Here is a 14,565-nt window from a genome sequence, read left to right on the forward strand (position 1 = left end):
TCGTTTCTACCACCGGACTGGTAGGAAGGAAACCAGGATGATGAATTTGCTTGCCCTGCTTTGACCCAGGACCCTTCTTTTCTTGCTTTCTCCTTAGTGTTGAGATAATAAGATTGGGCAACAGTTTCTATATCAACTGGGATCGGAGGATGTTTTATGAACTAAAGAACACACCAGCACGGGCTTGTACCACCACCCTTAATGAGGAGCTCGGCCAGGTCAAATACGTGTTCTCCGACAAGACAGGGACCCTGACTCAGAACACCATGATTTTCAACAAGTGTTCTATTAATGGGAAATTGTATGGTATGCATATTTTTCTGCTTTCCCTGAGTCTTGGGGAAATATTACTTTGCAGATTGTTCTCAAGAATGATCTATCTCTAAATCTATATGCCTCTAAATTCACATTTACTTCTTAGTCTCACAACCTGCCCTGTTCACTAAGCAAAGCTCACCTAGCCCATTCAGTTCTAACCAAAAGCATTTATTTAGCACCTTTTAGATGCAATCCATTGTGTTGGATGTTGAAAATATGAAGATGTATAAGAATTAATCTCCATCCTCAAGGAATTCCCAATGTCTGGGCAATGTTAGTTACTCTTACATTAAATCAGATGGTGCAACCAGCATATTTCTGAAGCTGCTATTCTCCTGATTCCCCCTCAGACCAATAAACACTCTAGAAAGAAGCCATCAAAGGGTATTCAGAGTTTGATGTGTCTCCCATGCCCAGTTATTCATTTATTTCCTGCCTTAGGCATAAGCTTGTTTTTGTGATAGTGTTAAGTCCTTATATGTGTGAACATTCATGCCCACTGCACTAACTAGCTAAGGAAGGCAATCACATCTAAAAAGATAGACCACCTGGGGTGTTTCTCTGGGATTATGAAAAAGCTTTGAAACTAGGAAGATGTGATAGTTGCAAAACCTTGTGAATGCACTAAATGCCCCTGAATTGTACACTTTAACATGGTTACTTGTATGTTATACGAATTTCACCTCAAAAAAATTTTAAGTTAAATTTTAAAAATAAAAAAATTAAAGTTAAAATTTAAAAAAAAGCTAGAGCACTCTAATATTTTCTATTACCCCTGCCAAACAAGTTTTCACACGTATAAACTCTGAAAGCTTATTTTTGGATGGTTGATTTGGGTGAGGATCTTAATTTTCTTACTCATTGTATGGGTAAGGATAAGGTTGAAAAGGGTCATGGGTGTTTCTACGCTTGGCATCAGACTGTCTTCCACCCCCATTCTGTCTATGCTGTCTACTGGCCAAGAATCCTAAACATTCCAGCACTACTTTCACATATCCTCTGGGTAACTTTTCTGATTGAAAGGCGAAGTCTCTCATAAATGACTAGCCTCCAGCCTCAACTCACTCACACTTAAGGAGAAGAATTGCACCCCAAGCAGCATTATTCTTACCATTGGCTTGAGGAAAGGAGCTCATAGGGCACTGAGAGCTAGGTGGCCTGAGGGGATTCGAGGAGCTTAGCTGCAAGTCTAGGATGATAGAATCAGAAGGAATAAGCTTTTAAAAATCCTCCTTTAAATTACCATATGACCCAGTAATTCCATTCCAAGGTATATACCAAAAAAAAGAAAAGAAAAGAAAAGGAAAACAGAGATTCAAACAGATAGATGTATGCCAGTGTTCATTGCAGCATTATTCACCATAGACCAAAGGTAGAAACAACCCATGTGTCCATCAACAGATGAATGGGTAAACTAACGCTGGTACATCCATGTAATGGAATACTCAGACATAAAATATAATGAAGTTCTGACACATGCTACAACATGGATGATTCTTGAAAACATTATGCTAAGTGAAATACACCAGACACAATAGGAAATATTGTATCATTCTACTTATATGAAATATCTAGAATAGGCAAATTCATAGAGACAGAAAGCAGATTAGAGGTTACCAGGGGCTGGGAATAGGGAAGAGTAAGGAGTTTTTGTTTAGGATGCTGAAAAAGTTTAGGAAATATATAATGGTGATGGTTGTACAACATTGTGAATGATGTTAATGCCACTGAATTGTTCACTAAAAATGGTTAAAATGAAAAATTTTATGTTATACATATTTTACCACAATAAAAAAATGTAAACCCTTCTTTAAAACGCTTGCCAAATGTGTATTCTATTTACTTACCAACAGGTGTTGTCTATGACAAGAACGGACAGAGGGTAGAAGTCCCGGAGGTGAGTGATTACAGCGCCCTGTGAAATGCGTGTGGGACCTGAGTGAGGCTGCACTGCACAGCAGCATCTTTAATAAATTTTTTTTTTTTTTTAATTTTTATTTTTTTTGCGGTATGCGGGCCTCTCACTGTTGTGGCCTATCCCATTGTGGAGCACAGGCTCCGGACGCGCAGGCTCAGCGGCCATGACTCACGGGCCCAGCCGCTCCGCGGCATGTGGGATCTTCCCGAACCGGGGCACGAACCCGTGTCCCCTGCATCGGCAGGCAGACTCTCAACCACTGCGCCACCAGGGAAGCCCCACAGCAGCATCTTTAACACAGATTGGGATTCCCTTAGCCCCTGAAATATTACAGCTGTTATTGGCCCCATAATATCAGACAGTATCATATGAATGAACTCTGTTTATCTGAGGGTATTTGGGTTTGTGTTTTTAAATGAAGATAGCTTATTATAAGAAGGTGATTATATATAAATAATATAAAAAAGTTTTTTAAAGTAAGGAATGTCTGAAGAAACCAGCAAAGGGATGAATCCTTGAGCTCATAAAAATGATCTAGGAGAGCAAATGAATAGTGGTTTAAGATACTTTTTCGGAACACATTACATTACTTGAGAATAAACTCTAATTCTACATATGAATATTATTTGTTTTCTCAATAGTGCTATTAAAATTTCTTTTAAACACAAATAAATTAATTAATTAAAAATGAAAACAGCTTTATTGGCTTTTTCTATTTAAAAACTTATCTGTGCTCATGATAAAAAAAAATTCAAACAATATAGAAATGTATGAAGAAGAAAATTAAAATCATTCAGTTCCATTTAGATAACCAGTATATAATCTGGGAATATTTACCCTTTCAGATGTTTTTCATATGTATATATACACACATATACACCTAGGTCTAGTAGGTAGGTAGGTATGTAGGAAGGAAGGATGGATGGGTGGATCGTAGCATGCATGCTATTTTCAGCCTCCTTTTATTCACCTGCCACTATATTGTGGCCCTCCTTCCGTGTCCGTATATTTAGGTCTACATCATCATTTTGAATGGCCGTCGTAGCCAATTACATTGATGTATCTTAATTGATTTAGCCAATCCCCTATTTTTATTCTGTTGTCTTTTGCTATTATAAACAGCATTATGATAAGCATTCAGGTACATACATTTTTGTCTCCTCTTCTGAAAATTATTTCCTTAGAATAAAGTCCTGGAAGTAAAATTAGTTGGTCAAAGGGTGGCTAGATTTTTAATGCACTTAATTGTGCCATACTGCTCTCTGGATAGACTGCATCAATTTATAATCCCACCAAAAAATATGAGAATTCCTCTTTTCCCATGCTGTATCCTTGTCAGTACTGGGTATTAATATTTCAATCTTTAGAAATTTAATTGTGAAAATCATATCTCATTTAATTTACCTTTCTTTGATTACTAATCAGATTGAATCATTTTATGTGCTTATTTTCCTTCCTCTTCCCAATCACTTTATTGCCCATTTATACTTCTTTTGTGAATTGCCTGTTCATATTCTTCGTCCTTTATTTCTTATTTCAAGAGGCTCCTTATATAGTAAAAATACCAACTTTTCCTTCGTCTGGCACATATGTTACAATTATTTCTTTCCATTTTTGTCTTTTGGCTTTTGTTTAAAGTTTTTTGTTTAGAAGTTTTTAATTTATGTAATTAATTCTATCAGTCTTTTTCCTTTATAGCTTCAGGATTTATGACATACTCCATAGTCCTAACCCACAGAATTGTAAGAATATTTTCCTTTTCATTCTTCCTGTCTCTGGCTGGTTCAATTTTACTGTTTTTTCCAGTATTGGATCTCAACTTTTGTTTATGGGTTTGATTTTAAGCATCCCTTCATAGGGCTTCTTCCATTACATTCAGGATACTACTCACCCTATTGCTTTCCTACTAGAACCAATTCCAAACCTTTAGCCACTTGACTTACGTACTAAACAGGTAACTCCAGCTCCCAACTACTGGCTCACCCTTATCTATCCAGAGAGATTGGAAATGGGGAATAAAATCGGTATTTGCCTTAAATCCTCTTCCAGGGACTTTGCTAATGACCTTGGCAATATAAACAAAGTTATAGCTTCTAGGGAGTAAATTGTTACCCTGGAGTTACCTTTCTCTTCCTCCTCCTTTTGCTACTGTTCGACCATAACACATTTTCCTCTGGATCCCTGGAATCTTTGTTCTCTTGTAAGCAAACACCCACAGCCTTATCTTTTCATAAAAATGCTTTCTTCTCTCTACCTTGATTGAAAGATGACTTTCCCGGAGGATATCCCTTTTCCTCCATCTCTCATACTCCGCATACCAAAAGTCCAAAGGTATTGTCCTCATTATCCTGTGCTACTTTTCTTTTTTTTTTGGCTGCCTTGGGTCTTCATTGCTGCGCATGGGCTTTCTCTAATTGAGGTGAGCAGGGGCTACTCTTTGTTGCAGTGCATGGGCTTCTCATTGCGGTGGCTTCTCTTGTTGCAGAGCACAGGCTCTAGGCACGTGGGCTTCAGTAGTTGTGGCACGTGGGCTCAGTAGTTGTGGCTCACGGGCTCTAGAGCACAGGGTCAGTAGTTGTGGTGCACGGGCAAGTTGCTCTGCGGCATGTGGGATCTTCCCGGACCAGGGCTTGAACCCGTGTCCCCTGCATTGGCAGGCGGATTCTTAACCACTGTGCCACCAGGGAAGCCCATCCTGTGTCACTTTTAAACTATTACTTTTTCTCCCTCATATAATCTTCCTTCCTGTGATGCTTATGACTTCTAGCTATATTCCTCTTTCTTCTTGTCGTTGACATTTACAAATCTTCTGGCTTCTCCACTTCATTCACTGAGGACCTTGAAACCTTAGCTCATATTTCCCCTCTCTACCCAATCCCTGCTATCATCTTGGGTGGTATTGGCTTATTTACGGATGATCTAGCAACATAGATGCTTTCAGATGTCTAAAAGAATATATCTTTCAAATGACTTTTTGGACTCAAAAAAATCTATACCATCCATTTCTATGTTATCATGTCACCACCCAGAAGTGTACTACTCTGAAACTGTAAACTCCTTTGTCATGATCTCTGATCACAAACCTTATTTTTCCAGTTCTCTTGATACTTGATTCCTAGTATACCTGCTTTCTTATCAAAGGAAGATTTACAAACTCTCTGTTCTCCTTTTTCTCTGTCAATCCCTTGTGACTTTACTTCCTGTCTTATCTTGCCCCCCCATCTGTACCCAAGATCATAAGCATCTTCAATACCTTACTAGTTCTCCCTCTTTTTTCCCCCTCTCTGATCGCCCAACAAATCTCAACCTTGAATTAACCAAGCCATCTACCATTCTCTGTTTCTAATCTCAGAATGCCAAGCACTTTTTGGGGATCACATGCCATTACAAATTCAGAGACTCCAAACTCTTCTGGGCTTCCAGTGCCACTTGGATAATTTTTTAATCTATTTATGGTGAGCTTAATTCTTAATTTTCCATATTAGCTATTCCAAAATTCACCACTCTTGGGCCTTCTACCACATCCCACTCCCTTCTCCCCAGTGTGCAGTACATGATATTGTTTTCTACTTTGCTGAGAAAAATCCAAACTATCAGCTAAGTACCCTTTTCTGTACAAATATCAGAACCCACCTTTACCCCCTTTCCTTAAGTCTCAACAAAAGGTATAACTTTTTCTTTCAATACTAATCTCTTCATATATTCTGATTCCATGCCTTTCTACTTCTTCAGGAACTTCAGTCAATCCTGTATTCTCTGTTTCTTAATATCTGAAACTTATCCCATTATATGATTCTTTCCCCTCAGCTCAAATCTATCCCTTCTTTAAAAAGACAAAAAAAACCACCACTTACTACATACATACAATGGAATATTATTCAGCAATAAAAAGAAATGAGCTATTAAGCCACGCACACACATATACACAGAAAAGGGAAGAACTTTAAATGCATATTGCTAAGTGAAAGAAGCCAATATGAAAAGGCTGTGTACTGTATGATTCTAACTGTATGATATTCTGGAAAAGGTAGTAGTTGCCAGGGGTTTGGGGAGGGGTGGAGAGAAGGATGAAGCACAGGAGATTTTTAGGGCAGTGAATCTATTCTGTGTGATACTGTCATGGTGGATTCATTACATTATACATTTGTCAAAAACCACAGGATTGTACAAAGCAGAGTGAACTCTAGTGTAAACTATGGACTTCAGTTAATAATAATGTATCAGTATTGGTTCATCAATTGTAACAGATGTACCATACTAATGTAAGGTGAAAATAGGGGGAAATGTGGAGTGGAAAGAAGAAAGGAAATATATAGGAACTCTCTGTACTTTCTGCTCAATTTTTTTTTATGAATGTAAGACTGCTCTAAAAAATATAGTATTAAGTTAAAATAAAATAAATGTGTTAAAGTAACCCTTAGCCCATTAACCAGAGGTAACCACTACTAATAAATGTTTCTATCTTATTTTATTCATTTTTTAAAGCAGTTAGAACTTTTCCTTCATCCTGCATTACGCTCTGACTCCATCAGTCAGTCCAAAATGTTCAACCATATGTATCAACCATATGTCAGACTCTGAATAAATGTTAAAGGTTCAAGGAAAACAAAGGAAATTTGTTCCCTACCTTCAGAGTTGGCAGACTAGAGGAAAAGTGTATAAGGAAATAGACAATTACAGCAGTCTTTCTAACTCCTCACCTTTCATTCATTCCTCATTCTACCCTATATAATTAGACTCTGTCCTATCATGTCCACTGAAACTAGCCAAGGTCACTAATGACTACCTTGTTGTTAAGTCCTTACCCAATTTCTCTGCAGATTTTAACACTTAAAACTCCACTTTTTATTAAAGCTCTCTTGTCCCTTGGCTTCTGTTAAGTAACTCTCTTCTTGTGTTTTCTTCCTGTATGATTGTTTTTCTCATCTTCTTGGCCATAGGTACTGATGTTCCCCCAGAGCTCTATTATTGTACCTCTTTTCCATCTTTATAGTCTCGTGTTTTTACTAACTTTAACTACTGACTACTTACTAATGACCTCCAAATCCATATATCCAAGAACATTTTTAGCTCCATCCCTATCCATGACCAAAGCTAAAGATATCCTATAAAAACTATCTATAGCTATGTCACAGAATCTCAAAGAGTATCCTCAATTGCCTCCTCTACCCTCCATTCTGAATTCGTTTCTTCTCATCTGATACCCCCGGTTTCCATCCTTTTGTCTAGTACCTGGATTTGCCATTCAGTCTTATTCAACTGGGTGTTTAACTTTCAGTTGCAGAGTAATTCATGAATACTGCTCCTCAGATCATGCTGTACTGCAGCTCCAAGCCAGCCCTGCCTCAGTCCTGTACCCAGCCTGGTCCAGTGTTCTCAAACATTACTTGTCTGGAAGGGGAGATTAGAAACTAGCTCAGATCTCTTACCTGAGCTTCAAAACTATATATGCCTGCTTTCATTATTACCTTTATGTCCCTCAGGTATCGCCAGGTCAGTCTTTCAAAAGTCTCCTCCTGCTGGGTATCCTATCTCAGTGAATGGTCTTACCATCTATCCCAATTAGGATACATAAAATTATTCTTAACTGTTTCTCTCTTTCACTTGTCATATCCATGTCATCAAATTCTATATTTTCAAATCATACCCTTTATTTAATATTTATTGTCACTACTTTATCATTTCTCTTGTGAATTACTGAATGGCTTTCTAACTGGTCTCCTTGCTTTTCGTCTTGCTACTTCCAATATATTCTCCATGCTGCTACCAGAGGACTATATGATCATATGACTTTCAGCAGAAAATTGTTACGGTTCCCTATTGCATACAAGATGGTAATGCAGGATCTGCTTCATATCTACCTCTCCAACTTCTCTCACATCACTCACCAGCTTCTAAGTTTCAAAGAATATACCAGTACAAGAGCCCAGTTATAGAAGAGCCTCAGAGGATGCTATATAATGAGTTATCTTAAATTACTAAACCCACAAACTTCCCAGAGCTCACAAGTCTGTGGTTGGCCAGGTCTAGGACTTGGCTCTGGACCTGACCATACTTCCTCACTATCATGACAAAACTCCCTCTAGATGGGTTATAGAAAAGAGCCAGTATAGCCCACTACAAACTTCCGTTTCCCCAACATAGCACCAAGCAGTACAATTGTGTCTGTACTTGACACATTGGGGCCCAGCCCAGGTAGCACCACAACTACAATGAACTGGTGAAATATCCTTGAGAGTTCTGATACGGGATGGAGAAATCTGTTAATAACACCGCACTCCAGGGTGGGCATAAGAGAGTCTCAGGACCAAATTGAGCCAGAAAAGAATGTTTACCCCAGGTGCCTACCAGCAGCCTACCTGACATGAAGAACGTGAGTCAACATCTAAAGGAGCCAAGCTCATAGCCAGGAAAATGGTAGTGAATATTAATATTAGGTCCACAGATTGAGGCAGGGTCAATAACCTTGAGGACTAGAGGCAGGAAGGAATCAGGTATGCTGAATCAGGTATGCAAAATGGTATAAAATTAAGTCTGTGAACAAGAAGTCTGTACTGAAGCTTCCTTGTTATACAGCCTTGCCTCTGTCTTGCAGTATTCCTCTCTAGCCCCCTTGTGGGGTAAAATAGGGATAGTGCAACACAGCGATGTCATTGTACCTAGCTCCCTTCCCAGTTCCCAAAATCAGGCAGAGGACAGCCAGAGACAAGACTTTTTCCAGAAACCATTTACTAATAGGGAACAGTTACTCTCTCATGTCCTCAGGTTTGATTTATCATGGATTTGGGACTTGGAAGAATAGAGCCTGAAGATGGCCACTAATCATTCAGGATAGCTGGAGTAGAAAGAGGGCAAGAAGGGTCTGCCAAGCAGTGCTAGCTTGTCTCCTGTGTGATGGATCTTCTCCAAGTGAGTGGATGGACCAGGTCAGAGCTACAGAGGCTTAGAAACCAGCACAGGGTCTCCTTCACTTATCTTGCTTTTCTTTTCCCATCCTCCTAAGAGTTCTCATCACATTCCAGAAATTGCCCCCAGGTCGACCTTCTATAAAGTGTCAAGCTGCTGTTTGTTCTGGCTTATGTGTTCCAGAAAACAGAAAAGGTCGACTTCTCCTACAACAGACTGGCTGATCCTAAGTTTTCATTTTATGACAAGACTTTGGTGGAAGCAGTGAAAAGGGGAGATCGCTGGGTACACTTGTTTTTCCTGTCACTCTCATTGTGTCATACCGTGATACCAGAAGAGAAAGTAGAAGGTGAGAAGGGGCTTGAGACCTCATGGACTGAGAATATGTCATAGAGTCTAGGCTGATTGGAGGGGGGGATGGTTTGATATCGTTTGTAATGGCTTAATCTAAAGAACTTTCTAATAGGAAGAGCTGTCCAGCAATGGAACGGATAGTCAAGATAAGTAGTGGGCTCCTAGTCACTGAATATATCTTTACGTCTTTGTCGTAAAGAAGATTCATTCATCGGATAGGGGTCAAACTTGGTGCTATCTAGCGAGCTTCGGATCTCGAGACTCTGTAATATTCTGTCACAGAGTTTATCTGATTTATTGCCAAGATCAACCCCACTACCTCTGATAAGACTTCCTGAAGGATGAGTTGAGTCATCCTCTTGTTGCTTCACAATTTAAAGGTATCCCCATATGCCCTAATTTCTTTAGTAACCAAATATGACTATGTCATCCATGAATTTATCAAAATATTTTTCAGAAATTACTGATTTTAAATTAAGAAGACTTTTTTCCTTAACAAACAAGAATTTAGGCAGCCAAGTAAATCACATCCTTCAAAGTCAATGTAGTCTTAATATAATACCACCATGAGTAACACCTTATATTTGTACATCACTTTATAATTTTACAAGTTGCTTTCATTTATATTACCTTCCACAATCTTCACAACAGCCCTCTGCAGAACAAGAAAAATGATCCTAGTTTTATAGCAAAGGAAACTGAAGCTAAAAGAAATTAAGTGCTGTACAGCAGAAACTAACACAGCATTGTAAAGCAACTATACCCTAATTTTTAAAAAAAGACATTGTGACGACTAAAATCCTATAGCTAAGAAAGGTATAAATGGGATAAGAACCCAAATCTCATGTCTTCTGGCCCCATGAGCTCCCACCCTTCCACAAGCCTCTCCGGGTCTGACATTCCAACAAGTTGGTATTACTTGAAGCATATTTGGACTTGTCTATGTTTACTGCCTTGAGTGACAAGGTAGGAAACACACAAGAAAGTAAATCTTATTATCCCATAGACACATCTTATGTCTGACTTAAAATTATACTCCCCCACCTACCTTATTCACAAGTATAAGATTCTGATGATGTATAACTGTTTTTAAAAATCAAATTAACCTTCAAAAGAGAAATAATCTAAAATATATCTCAGGTTATGGGGATTATTCTAAAAGAGGAGTTCCAGAAATGTCTTGAGTAATATCAGATTGAAAGATTGATTCAACAGAGTAAGTCATTTACCTTCCCAGGGTGAGAGTTTCAAAGGTGACAATACTCATTCATATATATTTTTTTTTTAATTGTTTACTAAACTATCAATCTTATTACCTTATAGCAGTGTTCATCAAAGTGCGGCCAGTCCTATGCAGGAGCACTTTATGTAGGACCATATGCATGAGACTCACTCAGGAGATTTGTTAAAATTCAATTTCCTGGGCCATCCTCCCAGATTTTGTGATTCTGGATTCAGTAAGTTTGGGTGGGGCCCAGGAACCTTCATTTTTAACAATCTCCCGAGCCATCTTTACCCGCTAAAGTTGGAAGGCAACTGCCTATGTTTCGTTTGTTTGTACACATGTTCCGTGTACTTCTGTAATACTAACTCAGGTCTGTGAAATGAGTTGAGAATATTGGAAAGAATGAAAAAACTGACCTGTTCTATGCAACCTGGCCTTTTAGGGCCAGGCTTGGGTGGAAATTTTGAAGAAAGATGTCCCCTCCTGGGCTCCATCTTTATGTAAGCCACTTGGAAGACAATCTCACTTCTGGGTGGACTTCATCTGCACATCTCTAGGGGCTCTGGCTGCTCTCTTCTCTCCTGCCAGGTGAGCTGACTTACCAGGCTCAGTCCCCAGATGAAGGTGCCCTGGTCACTGCTGCCAGGAACTTTGGCTTTGTGTTCCGTTCCCGCACGTCTGAGACAATCATGGTAGTCGAAATGGGGGAAACCAGAATCTACCAACTACTGGCTATTTTGGACTTCAACAGTGTGCGCAAGAGGATGTCTGTTATTGGTGGGTGCCCCTCCTAGTTGGCCCTCTCCCCTTATTTGTCTTCCATATACATTCACACGTTGACTTTCTCCTCTATCTACACACAAATGTTTTCTCCTGCCCACGTGCCATTTCACAGGCACTCTGCCTCAAATACAAATACATAGCCATTCCCACTTTCCCTCTCATAATCCTTTATATTTTCTCATATACACATATGTGAGCTTACTGCCACGTGCTAGGGCCCTTATTTAGTGATCCTGGATAGTAGCTTGTCAGAACCTTCAAAGCCAAGATAAGAACAGAGAATAAACCCATAAAGCCTGAACTTGGAATAAGAAATGGGGGCAGAAGATATAGAGGAAATTAATACTATCTTGCTCTCAGTTAGTTTGGGCCTCAGGCTGAAGAGGAAGTCATTTTTCATCCTTGGTCCTTATTAGGTGTGGGCCTTGGTCTGGAACTTGGACTTGAGAAGCTAAATGTGATTCTGTATCAGAGTCTTCCATAGGTGATACTGAACCCATGGAAAAACTGGTTCCAAAAGGTCCTCTCTCATTCTCGCCAGCCCTCACCACATCACTCATCCTGTGTGACCACTCATTGAGTGCTTAGCCCCCAAAGGTGTCAGAAACAAATGTCATGGGAACAGCCTCCTGCCATCTCTCAGTGGCCCAGACAAGTTCTTGTAACAATGGACCTATATGGTTACTTTGCTTAATTTGCTTATCCTTAGTGAGGACGCCTGAAGATCGCGTAATGTTATTCTGCAAGGGTGCAGACACGATCCTCTGTCAGCTACTTCATCCATCCTGTAGATCCCTCAGAGACGTGACCATGGAACATTTAGATGTAAGTGTTTAGGTTGCAGGGGAGGGAAGCTGTGGGTGGCTCTGTGTATCTGGATGTGTGTCCATATATATGTCCCCATGTCAGTGTGTTTCAGTATGGGGTACATAGGTGTCTGTGTCTCTTTAATTGATAGAAGAATAAAAACTACCTCATTCTGTGGGATTCTCACTGACCACATTGCCACCTTCTGTGTGAAGGAGTTGGGTGGCCCAGGATCCCAGGGGCATGAAGAGGATTGTGTTTTGGGAGCACTTACCACAGTCAGAACAGTTCATTCTATGATTCCTGGCTCGGGAGGTCCTGTGGTCACATCTAGAATTTGCTTCAGAATAGGGCCTGCTAGACTTCCCTGGTGGCACAGTGGTTAAGAATCCGCCTGCTAATGCAGGGGACACCGGTTCAAGCCCTGGTCTGGGAGGATCCCACATGCCGCGGAGCAACTGGGCCCGTGAGCCACAACTACTGAGCCTGTGCATCTGGAGCCTGTGCTCTGCAACAAGAGAGGCCGCGATAGTGAGAGGTCCGCGCACCGCAATGAAGAGTGGCCCCCGCTTGCCACAACTGGAGAAAGCCCTCTCATAGAAACGAAGACCCAACACAGCAAAAATAAAGTAATTAATTAATAAACTCCTATCCCCAACATCTTCTTAAAAAAAAAAAAAAAAGAATCCACCTGCCAATGCACAGAACACGGGTTCAAGCCCTGGTCCAGGAGGATCCCACATGCCGTGGACCAACTAAGCCTGTGCGCCACAACTACTGAGCCTGCGCTCTAGAGCCCACGAGCCACAACTACAGATCACGTGTGCCACAACTTCTGAAGCCTGCACACCCTAGAGCCCGTGCTCCGCAACAAGAGAAGCTACCGCAATGAGAAGCCTGCACACCACAACGAAGAGTAGCCCCCACTCGCCGCTACTAGAGAAAGCCCGCATGCAGCAATGAAGACCCAACGCAGTCAAAAATTAACTAATTAATTAATTGAAAGAATAGGGCCTGTTGGTATGGGAGGCTCCACCCCACCAGCCATGATGGGAAAAGACTGCTTTTAGGGTACGGAGCAGAAGGCACTAGGCCTGGGCTGTGTAGAGGACTGTTTGACACTGTCCTATGTTATTTACAGGATTAGAATCCCCATGGGTACCTACCTACCCCACCCCACTTCCACCCTCTGGGACCTGAGATATATCAGAAAGAAAGATTGGCTTCAGTCTGCTGACATTAGAAGGGAAAACCAGATTCATGCTTGTTGGGGTTTCTACCCTTAAACCTGGACATATAAAGGGTTGGGAGAACAGGACAGGGGATGTGATGGGGAAAGGGCAGATCAGAAAAATATTTTAAAGAAGAAATAGGTTGGAGGAAATGCTATTTTATTAGGGCCATTTTGGCTTGGCCCCACATTAACTCATAGAAGTCAGAGAGCAAATGGCCAGAAGGCACATGTAAAGATGTTCAGTGTCAGCCATCAGGGAAAAGCAAATCAAAAATCACAAGACACTACTTCACACCAGTAGGGTAGTTAAAATCGAAAAGATGACCAGACAACAATGAGCACTGCCAAGGATATAGAGAAATTGTAACTTTCGTACACTGCTGACAGGAATGTAAAATGATGCAGCCGTTTTGTAAAACAGTCTGGCATTTCCTGAAAAAGTTAAGCATAGAGTTGTCATATGACCCAGCAATTCCACTCCTAGGTATATTCCCAAGAGAAATGAACATTTATATTCACACAAAAACGTGTACACTAATATTTATAGCAGCATTAGTCATAATAGCACAAAAGTAGAAACAACCCAGATCCCCATCGATGGATGAATGGGTAAATAAAATATGATAAATCTGTACAGTGAATATTATTCAGTCACAAAAGGGAATGACATACTTATAAATGCTACAATGTGGATAAACCTTGAAAACATTATGCTAAGAAAAAGAAGCCAGTCACAAAAGGCCAATATTTTGCGATTTCATTTATATGACATGTCCAGAATAGGTAAATCCGTAGAACAGAAAGTAGATTAGTGGTTACCAGGGGCTAGAAGAAAATGGAATGGAAATGACTGCTGACGGGTACAGGGTTTCTTTCGGAGGTGATGAAAATAAGGAATAAGGTCATAGTGATGGTTGCACAACTTTATGAATATATATATTTAAAAACCAATTAATTGTATACTTTAAAAGGGTGGATTTTATGGTAGATACATTGTATCTCAAGTTTTTGAAAAAGTCA

General features: G+C 40.1%; 1 protein-coding gene across 1 annotated transcript in view; it reads left to right on the forward strand.

Annotated features, from left to right (window-relative positions):
• The window catches only part of LOC136125082 (phospholipid-transporting ATPase FetA-like), a 107,519-nt gene that overhangs the window by 78,707 nt on the left and 14,247 nt on the right, over positions 1-14,565 (forward strand). The window contains exons 14-18 of the mRNA XM_065879910.1: positions 98-306; positions 2,172-2,215; positions 9,326-9,491; positions 11,310-11,498; positions 12,214-12,329. Of these exons, the coding sequence (XP_065735982.1) occupies positions 98-306; positions 2,172-2,215; positions 9,326-9,491; positions 11,310-11,498; positions 12,214-12,329 (724 nt within the window). The remainder of the gene's footprint in view (positions 1-97; positions 307-2,171; positions 2,216-9,325; positions 9,492-11,309; positions 11,499-12,213; positions 12,330-14,565) is intronic.

Source organism: Phocoena phocoena, chromosome 6 (genome assembly GCF_963924675.1).
Source record: "Phocoena phocoena chromosome 6, mPhoPho1.1, whole genome shotgun sequence".
Taxonomy (NCBI): Eukaryota; Metazoa; Chordata; class Mammalia; order Artiodactyla; family Phocoenidae; genus Phocoena; species Phocoena phocoena.